Source organism: Pan troglodytes, chromosome 4 (genome assembly GCF_028858775.2).
Source record: "Pan troglodytes isolate AG18354 chromosome 4, NHGRI_mPanTro3-v2.0_pri, whole genome shotgun sequence".
NCBI classification, from domain to species: Eukaryota; Metazoa; Chordata; class Mammalia; order Primates; family Hominidae; genus Pan; species Pan troglodytes.
Window position 1 is genome coordinate 71,945,132 of NC_072402.2, and position 20,115 is coordinate 71,965,246.

At 43.1% G+C, this 20,115-nt stretch overlaps 1 protein-coding gene across 3 annotated transcripts in view; it reads right to left on the reverse strand.

The window, feature by feature from the left end:
• Window positions 1–20,115, reverse strand: part of CARD6 (caspase recruitment domain family member 6) — a 37,702-nt gene that overhangs the window by 14,007 nt on the left and 3,580 nt on the right. The window contains exons 3-4 of one of the 3 annotated variants that reach the window (XM_063811260.1): window positions 10,767–12,689; window positions 5,378–5,553 (exon numbers count right to left, since the gene is read on the reverse strand). In XM_063811260.1, the coding sequence (XP_063667330.1) occupies window positions 5,462–5,553; window positions 10,767–12,689 (2,015 nt within the window). In that variant the 3' untranslated portion in view covers window positions 5,378–5,461. Of the gene's footprint in view, window positions 1–5,377; window positions 5,554–9,512; window positions 12,690–20,115 lie in introns of those variants that run through there. The other 2 variants (XM_063811259.1, XM_517788.7) reach the window with 2 other exon arrangements.

The following is a 20,115-nucleotide window of genomic DNA, read 5'->3' on the forward strand; positions in this document are numbered from 1 at the left end:
ATCAGGTACAAAATTTACAGACAAAATTAAAAGTGCTAGATACAGAAACTTATAGGTAGAACAGCCCTAATCTTAAAGGGCTATAGATTTTTACCTCATTATCATCTCATTTCTATCAGGGGAACCCACCCCCAATATTTCAACATAGGTTCTTTCTATTTTCCCTAAGTGTCGGCTGGTCTGAGAAATAAAGAGAAAGAGTACAAAGAGAGGAATTTTACAGCTGGGCCTCCAGGGGTGACATCACATATCGGTAGGTCCGTGATGCCTACCTGAGCCACAAAACCAGCAGGTATTTATTAAGGACTTAAAAAGGGGAGGGGGTGTACGAACAGGGAGTAGGTCAGAAAGATCACATGCTTCAAAGGGCAAAAACAAAGATCACATGCTTCCGAGGCCAATAAAGATCACAAGGCAAACGGCAAAGCAAAGATCACAAGGCAAAGGGCAAAATCAAAAACTCCTGATAAGAGTCTATGTTCAGCTGTGCACGTATTGTCTTGATAAACATCTTAAACAATAGAAAACAGGGTTTGAGAGCAGAGAACTGGTCTGACATCAAATTTACCAGGGAGCGGTTTTTTTCCCCACCCTAATAAGCCTGAGGGTACTGCAGGAGACCAGGGCGTATTTCAGTCCTTATCTCAACAGCATAAGACAGACACTCCCAGAGCGGCCGTTTATAGACGTCCCCCCAGGAATGCAATTCTTTTCCTAGGGTCTTAATATTAATATTCCTTGCTAGGAAATGAATTTAGTGATATCTCCCATACTTGCACGTCTGTTTATAGGCTCTCTGCAAGAAGGAAAATATGGCTCTTTTTGCCCGACTCCGCAGGCAGTCAGACGTTATGGTTGTCTTCCCTTGTTCCCTAAAAATCGCTGTTATTCTGTTCCTTTTCAAGGTGCACTGATTTCATATTGTTCAAACACACGTTTTACAATCAATTTGTACAGTTAACACAATTATCACAGTGATCCTGAGGTGACGTACATCCTCAGCTTATGAAGATAACAGGATTAAGAGATTAAAGTAAGACACATGTAAGAAATTATAAGAGTATCATTAGGGAAGTGATAAATGTCCATGAAATCTTCACAATTTATGCTCCTCTGCCACGGCTCCAGCCGGTCCCTCTGTTTGGGGTCCCTGACTTCCTGCAACATATTTCACCAGCTTTTGTGCCCAATTTTCCAGGAGGAGATGAATAATGAGTTTAATAAGAGTAACGAAAAAGACTACCCCAGCCAGGATTCTTGGTCTAAATGGAAATATCTTTCTCTGAGCACCTGAAAACAGGCTTTTCACCCAGGCTATATCTGGGTTTTTCACGGAGAACCCCTGCTATCTGCCTCAGCAGGGGTTCCTGTTAAGAGGCAGATTTCTCAGGTTAAGCACAGTGGCTCACTCCTGTAATCCCAGCACTTTGGGAGGCCAAGGCAGGAGGATTGCTTGAGTCCAAAAGTTGGAGACCAGCCTGGGCAACACAGTGAGACCCTGTATCCACACAAAAAAATGAAAATTTTAAAAATTAAATTAAAAAAAAAAGGCAGATTTCTCAGGCCCAGCCCAGACCTAGTGAACCAGAATCTAAGGGTGAAGCTCTGCAATATGCAATTTTAACATCTACCCTAGATGATTTTTACACACATTCAAATGTTAAAACCACTGCTTTAGATTTTTTTTTTTTTTTTTTTTTTTGAGACGGAGTCTGGCTCTATCACCCAGGCTGGAGTGCAGCGGCCCGATCTTGGCCACACTGCAAGCTCCACCTCCCGGGTTCAAGCAATTCTCCTGCCTCAGCCTCCCAAGTAGCTGAGATTACTGGTGCGTGCCACCACAGCCAGCTGATTTTTGTGTTTTTAGTAGAGATGAGATTTCACCATGTTGCCCAAGCTGGCATCGAACTCCTGACCTCAGGTAATCTGCCTGCCTTGGCCTCCCAAAGTGCTGGGATTACAGGGGTGAGTCACCGCACCGGGCCAGGAGGGTATGAAAAATATTGACACCTCGGATTAGAAAATACAATCTAGGGGCCGGGCACGGTGGCTCACACCTGTAATCCCAGCACTTTGGGAAGCCGAGGCAGGTGGATCATGAGGTCAGGAGATCGAGACCATCCAGGCTAACACGGTGAAACCCCATCTCTACTACAAGTACAAAAAAAAATTAGCTGGGCGTGGTGGCGGGTGCCTGTAGTCCCAGCTATTCAGGAGTCTGAGGCAGGAGAATGGCGTGAACCCAGGAGGCAGAGCTTGCAGTGAGCTGAGATCGTGCCACTGCACTCCAGCTTGGGCGACACAGCTAGACTCCATCTCAAAAAAAAAAAAAAAAAAAAAAAAAAGACAATCTAGTCTGGGCTCAGTCTAGGAGAGCGGATCACCTGTCAGGAGTTCAAGACCAGCCAGGCCAACATGGTGAAACCCTGTCTCTACTAAAAATACAAAAATCAGTCGGGTGTGGTAGCATGTGCCTGTAATATCCCAGCTACTCCGGAGGCTGAGGGAGGAGAACATCGTGAACCTGGGAGGCAGAGGTTGCAGTGAGCCGAGATGGCCCACTGCACTCCAGCCTGGGTGTCAGAGCAAGGTTCCGTCTCAAAAAAAAAAAAAATGAAAGAAGGAAAAGGCAAGGCCAGGTGTGATGGCTCACACCTGTAATCCCAGCACTTTGGGAGGCCGAGGCAGGTGAATCACGAGGTCAGGAGCTCAAGACTAGCTGTCCAACATGGTGAAACTCCATCTCTACTAAAAATACAAAAAATTAGCTGGGCATAGTGGCAGGTGCCTGTAATCCCAGCTGCTCTGGAGGCTGAGGCAGGAGAATCGCTTAAACCTGGGAGGCGGAGGTTGCAATTAGTCCCAGAGGTTGCAGTGAGCCAAGATCATGCCACTGCACTCCAGCCTGGGCGATGGAGCGAGACTCTGTCTCAAAAAAAAGAAAAAGAAAGAAAAGAAAAGACAGTCTACAGTCTAGTTTATGGAATAACAGAAATCGTTATGGCCTTGCAAGGTTTTTGGTGAATAAAGTTTTTTTAAACATGAAAAAGATAAAGAAATCTTTATGGCCCTGTCAACCTCAATTATAAGCAGAGAGGCTCTCTAACGGAAAATGTTAATCTGGGAATACAGTGTGCAATGGGAATAGGCATGCTCGGTAAACTATGTATTCGGGGAGGAAAAGGAAGACAAAGGTTTTTAAAGGAAAGAATGAGGAGGATTATGTAATTGTTTTGAGATAATTACCTTTGGCTACAAAGATCAATAACAAGGGTGACATCAGTCCAAGGTCAGACAGACAGTTGCTGGGCAAATGTCCTTGTAGTAGTATCTTTTTGTATAAGGTTTGAGATGGTCTTTGTGCAAGGTTGTGTTTTTTGTAGTCTTTTTTATTAGGCATAATACATGAGACTTCTCTCTCTCTCCTTCTCTCTCTCTCTTTTTGTAGACACAGGGTTTTGCCATGTTGGCCAGGCTGCGTTTGAACTCCTGGCCTCAAGTGATCCACCTGCCTTGGCCTCCCAAAGTGCTGAGATTACGGCCTGAACCACCATGCCCGCCTGAGAACTCTCTCTCTCTTTTTTTTTTTTTTTTTTTTGAGACAGAGTCTCACTCTGTCTCCCAGGCTGGAGTGCAGTGGCACAATCTCAGCCTCACTGCAACTTCCGCCTCCCAGGTTCAAGGGATTCTCCTGCCTCAGCCTCCTGAGTAGCTGGGATTACAGGCACGTGTCACCACGTCCAGCTATTTTTTGCATTTTTAGTAGAGATGGGGTTTTACCATGTTGGCCAGGCTGGTCTCGAACTCCTGACCTCAGGTGATCCACCCACCTCGGCCTCCCAAAGTGCTGAGAATACAGGCATGAGCCACCGCACCCCGCCAAGAACTCTCTCTTTATAGCTTTCCCTCGCTCCCTTTATCAGTGTTTTCTTGACGTTAGTGACTCCATTTTGATTCTGATAACTTTCACAGCCTTCATGTGTGCTTTAGGGTAAGGAGCAGCCATACCCAGATCACAATAGCAATGTTCCTTTATCAAGCGAGTGTATAAGCTAAAAGCTTTTCATCATTGCAACATCATTCAAAATTCGCTCTTCAATTTAGGCAATTGCTACCACTCCCCATCAATAAAATAATGTATAGTCTATAATAAGTAGTAAATTGTGATCAATGTTTGTTTTGAGATACTATCTGTTGACTTTACCTGGGCCTCTTTCTTTTCTTTTCTTTTTTTGAGACAAGATCTCACTCTGTTACCCAGACTAGAGTGCAGTGGCACAATCTGGGATCCCTGCATCTTCAACCTCCCTGGCTCAAGGGATCCTCCTACCTCAGCCTCTCAAGCAGCTAGGACCACAGTCACGTGCCACCATGCCCAGCTAATCTTCTTTACTTTTTGTAGAGATGGGGCCTCACTGTGTTGTCCAGGCTAGTCTCAAATTCCTGGGCTCAAGTGATCCTCCCAACTTGGCCTCCCAAAATGCTGGGATCACAGGTATAAGCCACTATTCCAGCCTGGTATTTTTGATATTCTACAATATTGTGATTGACTGTTTCTCCTCCTCTTATTCCTGGATGCGTGGTCTTGCCACTAGTAACAGCATTTTCCAACTTCCCTTGCAGCTACATTTGGCCATATGACCAAGTCTGAGCCAATGGGAGCTGATTGTAAAACATCTAAAATTTCCAAGTCATCTCTAACTTAAACTCAAGTTGGTTCCTCTGAACTTTGCCTTTTCTCATGTTTTTGTAAACTGAATCAAAGAAATGAGAAAGACCAGCTTCATTCATACACAACAGGATGATGCCCAAGGAGATGAAAGAACAACAAACTAGAAGAAATTTAGTTCTTGATTAACCCTACTAAGAAAAGCTGCTCCATCAACCTAGACAGGCTGAAGTGTTACACGAGAGAGAAATAAGTTCCCATATTATGTAAGCCATTACACTTTTGCCTTATTTTTACTACAGCATTTTAGCCTTTACTCTAACAAATACCAGTAGCTAATTAGCACTTAAAGGCACTGGTATTTGTTAGAGTAAAGGCTAAGATGCCCTTAGCTAATTAGCACTTAAAGGCACCTATTAAGTCAGACTGAACCATTGGCAATCAGAATGACATTTATCTTCCGCACCAAATATTTTGTTTCCATGAATCCTATATAGCAAACATTGGAAAGGTGATTATACCTTAATCACAAGAGGAGACTACGAAAAATTCAAAGACCTAAGGAAATGTAGGAGATCAAGTGAATACAGGTAAAACCTAGGTTTATGAAGTTAATTTGATTCATTAAGTGCACAACTTTGTCCCAATGCCCAGTCTTTGTATCACATTGGTATGCATGCCTTTCAAGCATCTCAACAAAGAACACAATTTTTTTAATGTTAAAAAGACAAATTTTATTTACTTTCTTGTACAAAATATAAATGGATGTTTGAGATGTTTGAGGCAGAATTTTCAGGCCAGGCAGGGTGGCTCACGCCTGTAATCCCAGCACTTTGGGAGGCCAACGTGGGAGGATCGCTTAAGCCCATGAGTTCGAGACCAGCCTGGGCAATACAGAAAGAAGAAAATAGGATTTTCAGGTGTCGAAAGTGGTAAATCATTGAGTAGACTGTGGCATCTGCTTACAAAAATAGTCAAGTACAAACTTGAATGCTCTCAATGTAGTAAATAATATATATATATGTATACATACATAAACAAGTTTTTGTGTTTTGTTGTTGTTGTTGTTTTGAGGTGGAATCTTGCTCTATCGCCTTGAGCTGGATGGAGTGCATAGGCACCATCTCGGCTTACTGCAACCTCCGCCTCCCGAGTTCAAGTGATTCTCCTGCCTCAGCCTCCCGAGTAGCTGGGATTACACGCGTGTACCATCACGTCTGGCTAATTTTTGTATTTTTAATAGAGACAGGGTTTCACTATGTTGGCCAGGCTGGCCTTGAACTCCTGACCTCAGGTGATCCATTCGCCTCGGCCTGCCAAAGTGCTGGGATTATAGGCGTGAGCCACCACTCCCGGCCCAGACTTTCTTAATACATCTGAAAAAACCAACATTTCGTGCTATCTATACTGCCTGCTCCTAACACTACACCACTCCCGGCCCAGACTTTCTTAATACATCTGAAAAAACCAACATTTCGTGCTATCTATACTGCCTGCTCCTAACACTATGTTTGACTTTGACACATTCAACCCTAGTACAAACTCAAAAATGTAATAGGCTACCTGTAAATATATATATAGAGAGAGAGAGAGAAAGTCCAGGAAAATGTTATTCATGAGTAATGGGACTACATTACTAGTTACTCTTCATTATAAGACTACAGGTTGACCGGGTTCATGCCTGTAATCCCAGCACTTTGGGAGGCCGAGGCGGATGGCTCACCTGAGGTCAGGAGTTCAAGACCAGCCTGACTAACATGGTGAAATCCTGTATCTGCTAAAAATACAAAAATTAGCCAGGCATGATGGCGGGTGCCTCTAATCCCAGCTACTCGGGATGCTGAGGCAGAAGAATCGCTTGAACCTGGGAGGCGGAGGTTGCAGTAATTGCACCATTGCACTGCAACCTGGGCGACAAAGCGAGACTCCATCTTTAAAAAAAAAAAAAAAAAAAAAAAAGACTACAGGTTATTTTTATACTTTTTTTTTTTTTTTTGAGACAGGGTCTCACTGTCACTCAGGCTGAAGTGCAGTAGCACACTCACAGCTCACTGCAGCCTAGACCTCCTGGGCTCGGGCTGTGAAGTAGCTGGGACCACAGGGGCACTCCACTATGTCTGGCTTTTTGTTTTGTTTTGTAGAGACAGGGTCTCACTATGTTGCTTAGGCTGGTCTTGAATGCCTGGGCTCAAACGATTCCCCCACCTCAGCCTTCCAAAGTGCTGGGATTAAAGGTGTGAGCCGCCACACCTGGCCTTATTTCTGCATTTTCAAAACTATCTGTAATGAGCTTGTATTAAATAGTTTTATAATAAAGAGGGAACATGGAGATTTATAGGATGTCACAACTACCGTGGGATTTCTCATTCTTTTCCCATGTCTTACCAGTTCGTATTCCAAAGCCTTGCATGTAATAGATGCTCAATAAATAAATGTTAGAGAAGGAAGAAAGAAAAAAAAGAAAAGGAAAGAAGAATGGGATGGAAAGGGAGGAATCTGCTGGATGTCTCCTGCTTGACCCTGCAAATTCACTGTCCATTCTGCTCTAAATCCTAAAAGGCTGGACTATATGGGCTGCCTGGACAGGCTACCTTACCCTCTGGCTTCTGATTGGGTTTGGCCAAGGAGATGCACCAGCAGCCGACCAGAGGTAGGGAGGAGATATTTATTTCCTTCAGGTCACTCACTGTAGCTTGCTGTATCCCTCAACCAACTAGACCTAAGACCATTTCCATACAGCTCTTCTGATTGGGAAAGGCACTTTCTTCTCCTCTCTAGAGTGCTTTTACTGGATCCAGGGTACTGCACTCTCCTTTGCATTTTCTTTTCCTTTATCTTGTTCAGCCCTTTAGAAATACTTCCTTTAGGGCCAGGCACGGTGGCTCACACCTGTAATCCCAGCACTTTGGGAGGCCAAGGTGGGCAGATCACTTGAGGTCAGGAGTTCAAGACCAGCCCAGCCAACATGGTGAAATCCCGTCTCTACTGAAAAACACAAAAATTAGCTGGGCTTGGTGGGGCATGCCTGTAATCCCAGCTACTTGGGAGGCTGAGGCAGGAGAATCACTTGAACCTGGGAGGAGGAGGTTGCAGTGAGCTGAGATTGTGCCACTGCACTCCAAGCCTAGGCAACAGAGAGAGACTCCATCTCAAAAAAAAAAAAAAAAAAAATGGACACACTCAATATTGATTGTTTAATACATGCACAAAGGAAAAATATCTATTGTGATATGATACCATTCTCAAGGATTAATTATTGCTTTTCAAAGACCAGCTCTCATTCATTTGTCAATATGACTTTTTCTTTTTTGATGTACTTGAAGGTACTTTTTTTACACATAAAAGACTATTTGGGGACTATTGTAGTGCTTTAAATTAATATTAATTTTACTAGAGTTACCAATTCACAAACTGAGGCTATTAAGTTCAATTTATAAATGTTATTATTTTATTCTTAATCTAGTGACTTTTAACAGCTACTTTTAAAGTGTCCTTTTATCCATATTTGATGTCATTTACAAACCTAGTTAACTAAATGTCACTTAAATGTTTTAAATTTAATACACTATTTTTCCTTAATGCCTCTAACAAGCAGAATTTACCCAAATGTTTAGAATAATATGAATCTAATAAAAGTATAAATTTTGTGAATCTTAAGTTCTCTTTAACATTTCAATGTTTTTTGTAAACTTATCTTTTAACTTAAGAAATTACAACTCTAAAATTGAAACCTCAATAACATTTTAAATTTGAATCATGAGGTATTAGTATATTAATACCAGACCCTCTAATAAGTCCAATTTTCTTAACTATTACAAATATTTAAACTATTGTATTAGTCTGTTTTCACACTGCTATAAAGAACTACCTGAGGCCGTGCATGGTGGCTCACATCTGTAATCCCAAAACTTTGGGAGGCTGAGGCAGGTAGATCACAAGGTCAGGAGTTTGAGACCAGCCTGGCAAACATGATGAAACCCTGTCTCTACTAAAAATACAAAAATTAGCCAGGTGTGGTGGCAGGCGCCTGTAGTTCCAGCTACTCGGGAGGCTGAGGCAGGAGAATCACTTGAAGCCAGGAGGCAGAGGTTGCAGTGAGCCAAGATCGGCGTGTGCCACTGCACTCCAGCCTGGGTGACAGAGCAAGACTCCATCTAAAAAAAAAAGAACTATCTGAGACTGAGTAATTTATAAAGGAAAGAGGTTATTGACTCACAGATCTGCATGGCTGGGGAGGCCTCAGGAAACACAATCATGATGGAAGGTGAAGAGGAAGCAAGGTATGTCTTACGTGGCGACAGAAGACAGAGAGAACAAGGGGGTAAGTGGCACACTTTTAAACCATCAGATCTCGGCTGGACTTGGTGGCTCATGTCTGTGATCCCAGCAGTATGGGAGCCCAAGGTAGGTGGATTACTTGCAATCAGGAGTCTGAGACCAGCCTGGCCAACATGGTGAAACTGCATCTCTACTAAATACAAAAATTAGCTAAGTGTGGTGGCAGGCACCTGTAATCCCAGCTACTTGGGAGGATGAGGCAGGAAAATTGCTTGAACCTGGGAGGCAGAGGTTGCAATGAGCCAAGTTCATGTCACTGCACTCCAGCCTCGGTGACAGAGCGAGATTCCATCTCAAAAAAATAAAAATAAACCATCAGATCTCGTGAGAACTCACTCACCATCACAGGAACAGCATGGAGGAAACCGGCCCCATAATCCAATCACCTCCCACCAGGTCCCTGGTCCCTCCTGAGGGACATGGGGATTACAATTCGAGATAAGATTTGGGTGGAGACAGAGCCAAACCATATCAAATATGAAACAAACATAGATCTTTCGCAAAGTTAATGCCAAATAATTAATTTTATTGGTTGTTAATTCATTATTTCTACCTGTAAGGGTCAAATGAGAGCGTTTTCCCATTCAAGCAAATTGGGGCTATTAGCAGAAGCTAGTTGATTTAACCACACCAAATAAGCAGGGTTATCTGCTCAGTGGCTGATATTGAACCAGAAGCTTTTGACAAAGATACCTCTGGAGCAGCCAACAACTAAGATACTTTTTCAGACACAGAGGCAACTTTCGTCCTATTGTACAGTCATTTTGCAATTAGCGACCCTAACCCCATTCTTCTCCAAGTGGGGTTGTCTCATAGACCCCCATTCCCTGGGTGCAAGTTATACATTATCTAATAATACTCAAGATTGGATTCAATTATCTACTGCTTGATTCTAGTGTTAATTATTTTCATATTTTTCTTCTTGGTTAGGGATACAACACTTACAGATATCTTAAAGATATCCAATTCGGGCTGGGCGCTGTGGCTTACACACATAATCCCAACACTTTGAGAGGCCTAGGCGGGCGGATCACCTGAGGTCGGGAGTTCAAGACCAGCCTGACCAACATGGAGAAACCCTGCCTCTACTAAAAATACAAAATTAGCTGGGTGTGGTGGTGCATGCCTGTAATCCCAGCTACTCGAGAGGCTGAGGCAGGAGAATCACTTTAAGCCAGGAAGCAGAGGTTGCGGTGAGCCAAGATCGTGCCATTGCACTCCAGCCTGGGCAACAAGAGTGAAACTCTGTCTCAAACAAACAAAGATATCCAATTCGGTCATGTATATCTTTCTTTGTTTTACATGCTAATGACAGTAGTCTTTTACTTTCATGGCAACTCTTCTGCTTACTATATGGTAGGAATGGCCTGGGTAAAGGATATGCTTTATAGATCTCTGGAGTTAGCTCTTTAATGCTTCCCTCCCCTCTTCGGCCCTGCTTTTGAGTGGTGTGCCTTAGCTTGTGAAGGATTGGTTGAGGATGACTTAGGTTGAGTGGGTCTGGGCTGAGAAGGCTTAGACTGGGGAGGCCGGGGCTGGCTTGGCTTAGGCTGAGTGGATTTGCATGGAGAAGGTTTAGTTTGGGAGGGCTGGGACTGACAGGATTTTGTCTGAGAGGATTTAGGTTGAGAGGGCACAGAACGGAAGGGTTTAGGCTGGGAGTGTTTGACTGTGGATGGGTTGGACTGATCGGATTTGAACTGAGAGCTCTTGGACATGGGATGGGACCCTATTTGGAGAGCTGGATTTGAAGCCCCACCTTGTGTCTTCATCTGGGCTCCTTGCTGAGAAGCAGGTCTTAGTTTTTGTGTGGCTCCTGCTGGTTGAAAGGACTGAGGGTGAGGCTTTCCAATATGGGATGTTCTTATCAGTTTTCCAGTTGCTTCAGTTAACTCTGTTACCCTGGTGCAAGCTTGCGGAGGCGATGGCTTCCCTACTGCTCTTGCTGGCTGTGAATCCAGGGAATAGGAGTGACCTATCTTGGAGGCTACTGCCCTAGACCTTTCAAGAGTTCCCATCATTTGTGGTCTCTCAGGGCAGGCCTGTACATGCTGACAAATGGGTCTTGGCGGTCTCCCAAATGTTCCATTCGAGTGACATCCCCGAGCAGCTCTGGAAAATTTCATGAATCTTTCACCTGAATAAAATATCTGGGGATGGAAGGATTGAATACCAAAACTTTTACCTCGGCCCTGGGCCCCTGCATTCTGAAAAGGCAAAGGACAGAACCACTTAGGCCTCTGCTCTGACCCAAAGGGGCGGCCCATAACCCAGGGGGCTTTCAAGGAAACATGGTTAAAGTTACCTCCAATTCTGGTTGGAAAGAGCCAGGAGTTCTCTAGAACAGGCCTGAATACTGGGGTACCATAGAGATTCTGAAGATTCTGGCTGAGCTCACATTGAGTCCCAGGCTCTTGAATTGGCATTAGAGGCTGGCTTTTAGATGAGCTTTTTAGCTGACTGTGTCTTTGCTGAGCCTCACCTTCAGCTGTCCCAGCCATGTTTTCTCCAGAGGAAACTTGAATTCTCTGAGTGTTTTCAAAGTCTTCATCTACCTGAATCCCCAGCTCCCTGGCCAGGGCGGCCATATCCTCCACAGACACACATCTGAGGCAAGAAGAGAACATCACTTCCTGGAGGGCAGCTTGAAGGCCCTCCATGTTCTTCCTTCTATCCCCAGCATCTCCCCTCTCCCAAAACAGTAGCTGTGCTGGCTTCAAGTTCAGTATCCTCTGAAAAATTTGAGCCTCTTCACTCTCCCTGGCTTGGGAACTGAGAACAAAGTAGCATCTTTCAATGGCAGCTTCTCCTAAAAACATTAGCAAGTCCCATTCCTTCTCACCTAAACAGTCAGTGAAAAAAAACACAGCTGAAGAAACTTCCATCAAAAAACCAAACTGAGTCCAAAAGCTTTCTAGATTTCCACGGAGATTAGCCAGAGCAACAGGCTTTTGGAAAAAGGGGTTTTCCTTTCTATCATCGCTATCAGGAAAACACCATGTTATCTCAACCAGGCCATCAGAGATTTGCCGGGGAAGCACCAAAAGAGGCAAATCTTGATGAAGAAAGATTTTGTGTAATTTCAACTGGGCAGGGCTGAGAAGTGTGTTGAGGATTCTGGACTTAGAGAAGCTACAGTATCCTAGACGCACAAAAGAGATGACAGGCATCTTCATGAGAGTCAGAAACTTTTCTGTATCCTCTGTAGGCCCCCCTGAAAACTGTGTTGACTGCTTCTTCACAATGTCTTTCATGGCCCCCAGCATTAAGATGCTTTTGTTGTTTTCTGCGTCTGGCAGTAGCAGGGGAAGAGCAAACTGGCACTGATACATGTTTGACATGACTTGGCGTTGCAAAGAGCTATCTGAACACAGCATGGCGGCACAAAGGACGTCAAGGGGATTAATGGTTTGTATGTCTCGAATTTCCAAATTCTCCACTCCAGCCAGCAAATCCTCCTTGCTATCTTTATCCAGAACCTTGTGCCTGAGGATTGAATCCCTAGCCGTCACATCTCGTGCTTGAACTTTCATCAGGAAATTCCAGGCTAAGTCTCCTGGACTCTCAGGGGTCCACTTACATCCTCGATCTAAGGAGAATTGTTTAACAAAATCTGGCAGAACCTTTCTGCTTCTATCCATGTTCAAACATAACAGGACATCTTTAAACACCTTTTTTCTTTCTGTAGGAGAGAAGATAATAGTGAATGCCATGTTCAGAATTTCAATTTTCCCCATCGACTTCTTTTTTTGAGACAGTCTCACTCCATCACCTAGGCTGGAATCCAGGGGCATGATCATCACTCTGGGCTCAAGCAATCCTACCATCTCAGCCTCCCAAGTAGCTGAGACTACAGTCACCCACCACCATGCCTGGCTACTTTTTTTTTTAATAGAGATGGGGTCTTTCTATGTTGCCCAGGCTGACTCTGAACTGGTCTCAAGCGAACCTCCCAAAGTGCTGGGATTACAGGCATGAGTCACTGTGCCCAGCCTGACTTTTAAAATTAAATAAGTCATCTGCATTATTTTTTGCTTTGAGGCAGAGTTTGAAAGAAAACTGTCACCCAGGCTGGAGTGCAATGGAGCCATCTCAGCTCACTGCAACCTCCACCTCCTGGGTTCAAGCTATTCTTGTGTCTCAGCCTCCCAAGTAGCTGGGACTACAGGTGTGTGCCACCATGCCCGGCTAATTTTTGTATTTTTAGTAGTGATGGGATTTCACCATGTTGGCTAGGCTGGTCTTGAACTAGACTCAAGTGATCAGCCTGCCTCAGCCTCCCAAAGTGCTAGGATAGACTTAAGCCCCTACACCCGGTCTAATCTACATTTTCACTGCAAAAAGCTGAAACAATATAAATAAAGTGGAAGTCTCCTTTCACCATTCTGGCAAGTCAGCTTCGTTTTTAGGGGAGATATCAATATGGTAGAGTACGTTTGCTTCCCATCCTTTTTCTATGCAAGTACTTAAGTATGCATGCATATATAGAAATATATAGTTTTACTTAGTAGATTCTATTTTTTTTTTGAGATGGAGTCTGGCTCTGTTGCCCAGGCTAGAGTGCAGTGGCAAGATCTCAGCTCATTGCAACATCCACCTCCTGGGTTCAAGTAATTCTCCCAGCCTCAGCCTCCCGAGTAGCTGGGATTACAGGCATGTGCCACCACACCAAGCTAATTTTTGTATTTTTGTAGAGATGGGGTTTCACCATGTTGGCCAGGCTGGTCTCGAACTCCTGACCTCAAGTAATCCACCTGCCTCAGCCTCCCAAAATGAGGGATTACAGGCATGAGCCACCGTGCCCAGCCCATGCTCTTTTTTTTTTACATAAATGATATTATACTAAACAAATGATTCTTCAGCTTCTTTTCACTTAGTGGTATTCCTTGCAAATTATTTCAAGTCAGCATATATACTGATCTACCTAACTCATTTTAGCTATTTCATGGTACTCCATGGTTTGGATGGATGTAACTATTTAACAATTGCCTATGGATGATCATTTAGGTTTTTTATTTTTAAAAATGTGCTAACATTTACATGCAGCGATGAAAAAAAATTTTGTTAATGTTAAATTATATACATCTATGAGAAATACTCTAGGTTGATACTGGTTTTTTTTTTTTTTTTTTTTTTTTGGAGACGGAGTCTTACTCTGTCACCAGGCTGTAGTGCAGTGGCTCGATCTCGGCTCACTGCAACTTCCGCCTTTCGGGTTCAAGTGATTCTCCTGTCTCACCCTCCCGAGTAGCTGGGACTACAGGCGCCCGCCGTCACACCCAGCTAATTTTTTTTTTTTTGTATTTTAGTAGAGATGGTTCACCGTGTTGCCCAGGCTGGTCTCGAACTCCTGAGCTCAGGCAATCCACCCTCCTCAGCCTCCCAAAGTGCTAGGATTACAGGTGTGAGCCACTGCGCCTGGCTTTTTTTTTTTTTTTTTTTTTTTTTTTGAGATGGAGTGTCACTCTGTCACCCAGGCTGGAGTGCAGTGGCACGATCTCAGCTCACTGAAACCTCCACCTCCTGGGTTCAAGCGATTCTCCTGCCTCAGCCTCCCAAGTAGCTGGGACCATATGTGGGTGCCACCACACCTGGCTAATTTTTTGTATTTTTAGTAGAGACGGGGTTTCACTATGTTAGCCAGGATGGTCTCGATCTCCTGACCTCGTGATGCACCTGCCTCAGCCTCCCAAAGTCCTGGGATTACAGGCATTAGCCACCGCACCTGGCCGATACTGGTTCTTTCTTAAATTTATCTCTTGCTGAAGTTTACAGGAACTGAAGATTTTATTTCCTTCAAAGTTTTTCTTGGAGTTTACATGCTATACCTAATTTTTCCTGATCTCCCATTTTCCAAACTATCTTCTACCTACTTTTTTTTTTGAGACAGGGTCTTGTACTGTTACCTAGGCTGGAGTGCAGTGGTGCAATCTCAGCTCACTGCAGTCTCAACTTCCTGGGCTCAGGTGATCCTCCTGCCTCAGCCTTCGGAGTAGCTGGGACCACAAGTGCACACCATCGACCCCACCTAACTTTTCATTTCTTCATTTTGTAGAGACAGGGTCTCACCATTTTGCCCAGGCTGGTCTCAACTCCTGGGCTCAATTAATCTGCCTGCCTCAGCCTCCCAAAGTGTTGGGATTGTAGGCATGAGCCACCCTGGCTGGCCTACCTACATCTTATAAATACAGAGATAGTACATAACAGAGAGAGAAGATCAGACTAGATTTTCTACTCCTGACAGACGGCCAGCTAGTGTAAAAATGTAAAATTACCCTTAAAAATAGCTTTGAAGAAACAACAGAAATAAGAGAAAAGCATAGATTTTAGGAATTAATAAAAGTAACTATAAGAAGCCCTTGAGTAGTCTCAAAGTTGCTTGAACTGATATATGTGTTGGGGTAAAAAGGTGAGGGGGAAGTTGAATCTAGCATGAAGAGTTCACAGAGGAAGCAGTGAGAGAATAGGTTGCAGGACAGCTTTTAAGTTCTGCTTTTTCCTGTCTCATACTTTGCCTTAGGAAAGCAATTCTCTACTTCTTCAGCCAGAAATTGGTACCCATGGCTGGGTGCAGTGGCTCGCACCTATAATCCCAGCACTTTGGGAGGATGAGGTCGGCAGATCACCTGAGGTCAGGAGTTCGAGACCAGCCTGGCCAACATAATGACACCCTGTCTCTACTAAAAATACAAAAATTAGCCAGGTGTGGTGGCAGGTGCCTGTAGTCCCAGCTACTCAGGAGGCTGAGGCAGGAGAATCACTTGAACCCAGGAGGTGGAGGTTGCAGGGTTGCAGTGAGCCAAGATTGTGGCCCTGCACTCCAGTCTGTCATCTCAAAAAAAAAGAAAGACATCAATACCCACAGGATCCAAGCCAGGTGTGTCGACAAGATAATAACAGTGTCACTATGGAGCAGATCAAAGCAACAGAGTAGATGTACACACAAAACAGAGATGTATCTAATTAAGCACAGAGCTAGGTGAAAAAGGTAAGCAATAATATCAGGAAACTAATCTCAATTTTATAAATTAAAAATTCATAAAAATAACTCAGCTAAGGCAAAAAGAAATAAACAGAGATTTCAGCTGCCACCCATGGAAAAGGAGTCTAAATTTTGAATTTAAATACAGTTAGGTTAACTGGAGACAAAAACAGACCAAAATAATATTCAGACTCTTGGGAGAAATATAACAATCTAGAGTCTCTATGACCTATTATATACAATGGATAGAACACAATCCAAAGCTAATAGACATAGGAAGAAACAGGAAATGTAACTCATACTCAATGGACACTGAATCCAAAATGACCCAGATGTTAGATTTAGCATATAAGAATTTTACAGTCAGGCATGGTGGCTCATGCCTGTAATTCCAAAACAGTGGGAGGCTGAGGCAGGAGGATCACTTGAGCCCAGGAGTTCAAAACCAGCCTGGGCAACATCGTGAAAACCCTGTCTCTACAAAAAAATACAAAATTAACCAGGCCTGGCGGTCTGTGCCTGTAGCCCTAGCTACTTGAGAGGCCGAGGTGGGAGGATGGCTTGAGCCTCAGCCTAGGAGACTGAGGCTGCAGTGAGCCAAGATTGTGCCACTGCACTCTAGCCTGAGCAACAGAGTAAGACTCTGTCTCAAAAAAAAAAAAAAATTAAAATTAAATAAGTCCACAATGAATGATTAAATAGGAATTCTCAGAAAAAAATAGAAAGTATTTTTAAACAGGAAATTCTGGAATTAAAAATCACAATATATGAATTTGTTTAAAATCACTAGATGGGCTAACAACAAATTGGAGATGACAGAAGAAAGTAAATATCTAACCTGAAGAATAGAGAGAAAAAATATTAAAGAAAACTGAGCAGAGTCTCTGGAACGTGTAGAACAATATTTTTAAAACTCTAAAATTCATGTACTTGAAGTCTCAGAAAGAGAGAAGAGAAGAAGTGAGAAAGAAAAAAATCTCGGTAAATAACAGCTGAAAAGTTTCCAAATTTGATTAAAAGTTTTTTTATAGATTCAGGAAACTCTGCAAACACTAAGAGAAAAAAAAAATCACCCCAGACACATCAGAGTCAACTGCTCAAAAAAAATTAAGAAAAAATCTTGAAAACAACCAGAGATAAATGACACAGCACTTACAGAGGATCGATGATAAAATGACTGAAGATTTAGCATCAGAAACAATGGAAGCTAAAAGACAAAGGAATGGCATCCATAACATGTTAAAGGCAAAAGTTGTAGAATCCTATATCCAGCAAAAGCAACCTTCTGGAATGAAGGCAAAATAAAAATATCTTTCAATAAACAAAAACTAAGAGAATTTACCACCAGCAGACTTGTACTAAGAGAAAAAATAAATAAATTTTTCAGGCTAAAGGAAAATAATATAAAATGAAAACCTGGATCTTCAGGAAAAAAGAAAGGCCACAGGGAAAGGTAAACATATTGGTTCCACCCAATGGTTGAACCCAACAACAAGCTGGAGGGGGAAGAGAGTCAATTGATACTGTCTATACAAGTTGAACTTCTATAGTGCAGAGCACACAAGGCAATAGTTTAAGCCTTTCTGAGACTGTGACACTGTGATATGTTTTACATAAAATTTCACATGACAAAGAGCATGAAGACCTTCCTTTGATTTAGAACTATTTTTTTCAGTTCTCAGCTGCACAGACAAATATTACTTGGGAAAGAAACAAAGAATAGCCACGTGCCTCCAGTCAACTAGAGTGGATGGGCAGCCATTAGAATTACATTGCAGATCATAACTACATTATTATTAAGACTTCTCTTGATCTGTTTTACTAAAGATGTTAGACTGATTGTAATAATGTCCCCAATTAATGGCTTTCTGGTATCCATAGTCTTTGCTATCTTATTTTGCAAGAAGTAGAACTTGTTTTCCCCCAACCCTAAACCTGGCTTTGAGACTTGCTTTTGTCAACAGAATGTGGCAGAACTAATGGTGTTATGGGTTGAATTTTGTCCCCCTCAAAAAGATATCAAGTCCCCCAGTAATGCAGAATGTGGCTTTATTTTGTAAATAGCATCTTTATCTTTACAGAGGTAATTAAGTTAAAATAAGGTCATGGAGGGGGGCCTAAATCAGTATAATTGGTGTCTTAATAAAAAAGAAAAATTTAGACACAGAGACATGCATAGAGGATAGATGATGTGAAGAGACACAGGGAGAAAATGGCCATCTGTAAGTCAAGGAATGCACGAAGCTACCAGGGGCTAGGAGAGAAGCCTGAGACAAATCCTTTCCTAGCACCTCCAGAGGGAGCATGACCCTCCTGATACCTTGATATCAGGCTTCTGGCCTCCTGAACTGTGAGACAATAAATTTTTGTTGTTCTAAAGCCACTCATTTGTGGTACTTTGTTACAGCAGCCCTAGGAAACAGATACAGATGGCATAGATGGCATGATGATCGTTCTAAAGCTAAGACTCAAAAGGCCTTCACTACTTCTCTGTCTCCCCCCCTCCACCTTGCTCTCTCTCCCTTTCTCTCTCCTTTACCCTCATCATAAGAATATACTTGGCCAGGCGCAGTGGCTCATGTCCATAATTCCAGCACTTTGGGAGGCCGAGGTGGGTGGATCACCTGAGGTCAAGAGTTCGAGACCAGCCTGGCCAACATGGTGAAACCCCATCTCTACTAAAAATCAAAAATTAGCCAGGCGTGGTAGTGGGCACCTGTAATCCCAGCTACTCAGGAGGCTGAGGCAGGAGAATCACTTGAACCCAGGAGGCAGAGGTTGCAGTGAGCCAAGATCATGCCACTGCACTCCAGCCTGGGCAACAGAGTGAGCCTCCATCTCAAAAAAAAAAAAAAAAAAAAAAGAATATACTGCATCTATTCTGAAAACAAGCCCAGAGTAGCCTGCTAGAAGATGAGAGACCAGCCTTCAACCACCTCATCACAGATGCATGAGTGAACCTAGGGAAGACCAGCAGAACTGCCCAGCCAACCACAGACATGTGAACAATAATAAACTCTCAGGGTTTGAAGTGACTGAATTTTCAGATGATTTGTTATGTAGCATTATTGAGGCCAGGAGTTCAAGACCAGCCTGGGCAACGTGGTGAAACCCAGTCAGTACCTGATACAGAAAAAAAATTTCATGAAAACCAAACAATATGTAAGAGATGCCCTGCAATATTAGAATGTTACCTACAGAAGAAGGTAAATGGGAAATGGAGAAAAAAACAGAATAGATAAACAGGGGATTTTTGCAGAATAATGATGATACTATGCAATGAATTAATTAATTCAACCCTATGCACCAACTAAAATAAATAAATAAAAATTAAGTATGGGGCCCCAAAATAATCATGTATTAAGAAGTTATTTGGGGGTGGGGCAAGAGGCGTGGGTTGAATTATGTCCCTTACAAAATTCATATGTTGAAATCCTAACCCCCAGTACCTCAGAATGTGATGTTATTTGGAAATAGGGCCATTGCAGATGTAATTAGTTTTAATAATGTTATTAGGGTGGGCCCTAATCCAATATGACTGGTGTCCTTTTTTATTTTGGCCAAAGGGGTGCACACTCAGGGACAAGGACATTTGAAGGTGAAGGCATATCAGAGGGATGCTTGCACAAGCCAAGCAGTGTCAATGATTTCCAGCAAACCACCAGGAAAGCTAGGATCCTTCAGATCACATCCTTCAGAAGGAACCAACCCTTGTCCAGGCACAGTGGCTCATGCCTTAATCCCAGCATTTTGGGAGGCCAAGGTGGGTGGATTACTTGAGGTTAGGAGTTCGAGACCAGCCTGGCCAACATGGTGAAACCTCGTCTCTACTAAAACAACAAAAATTAGCCAGGCGTGGTGGCACGCACCTGTAATCCCAGCTACTTGGGGAGCTGAGGCAGGTGAATCGCTTGAACCCGGGAGGCGGAGGGTACAGTGAGCAAGGTCACACCATTGCACTCCAGCCTGGGCGACAGAGTGAGACTCTGTTTCAAAAAAAAAAGAAGGAAGCAACCCTGTCAGTACTTTGATACTTTGATTTCAGATTTCTAGCCTCCAAAAGAGTGAGACAAGAAATCTGTGTTTATTGTTTAAGCCACTGATTTTGTGGTATTTTGTTACAGCA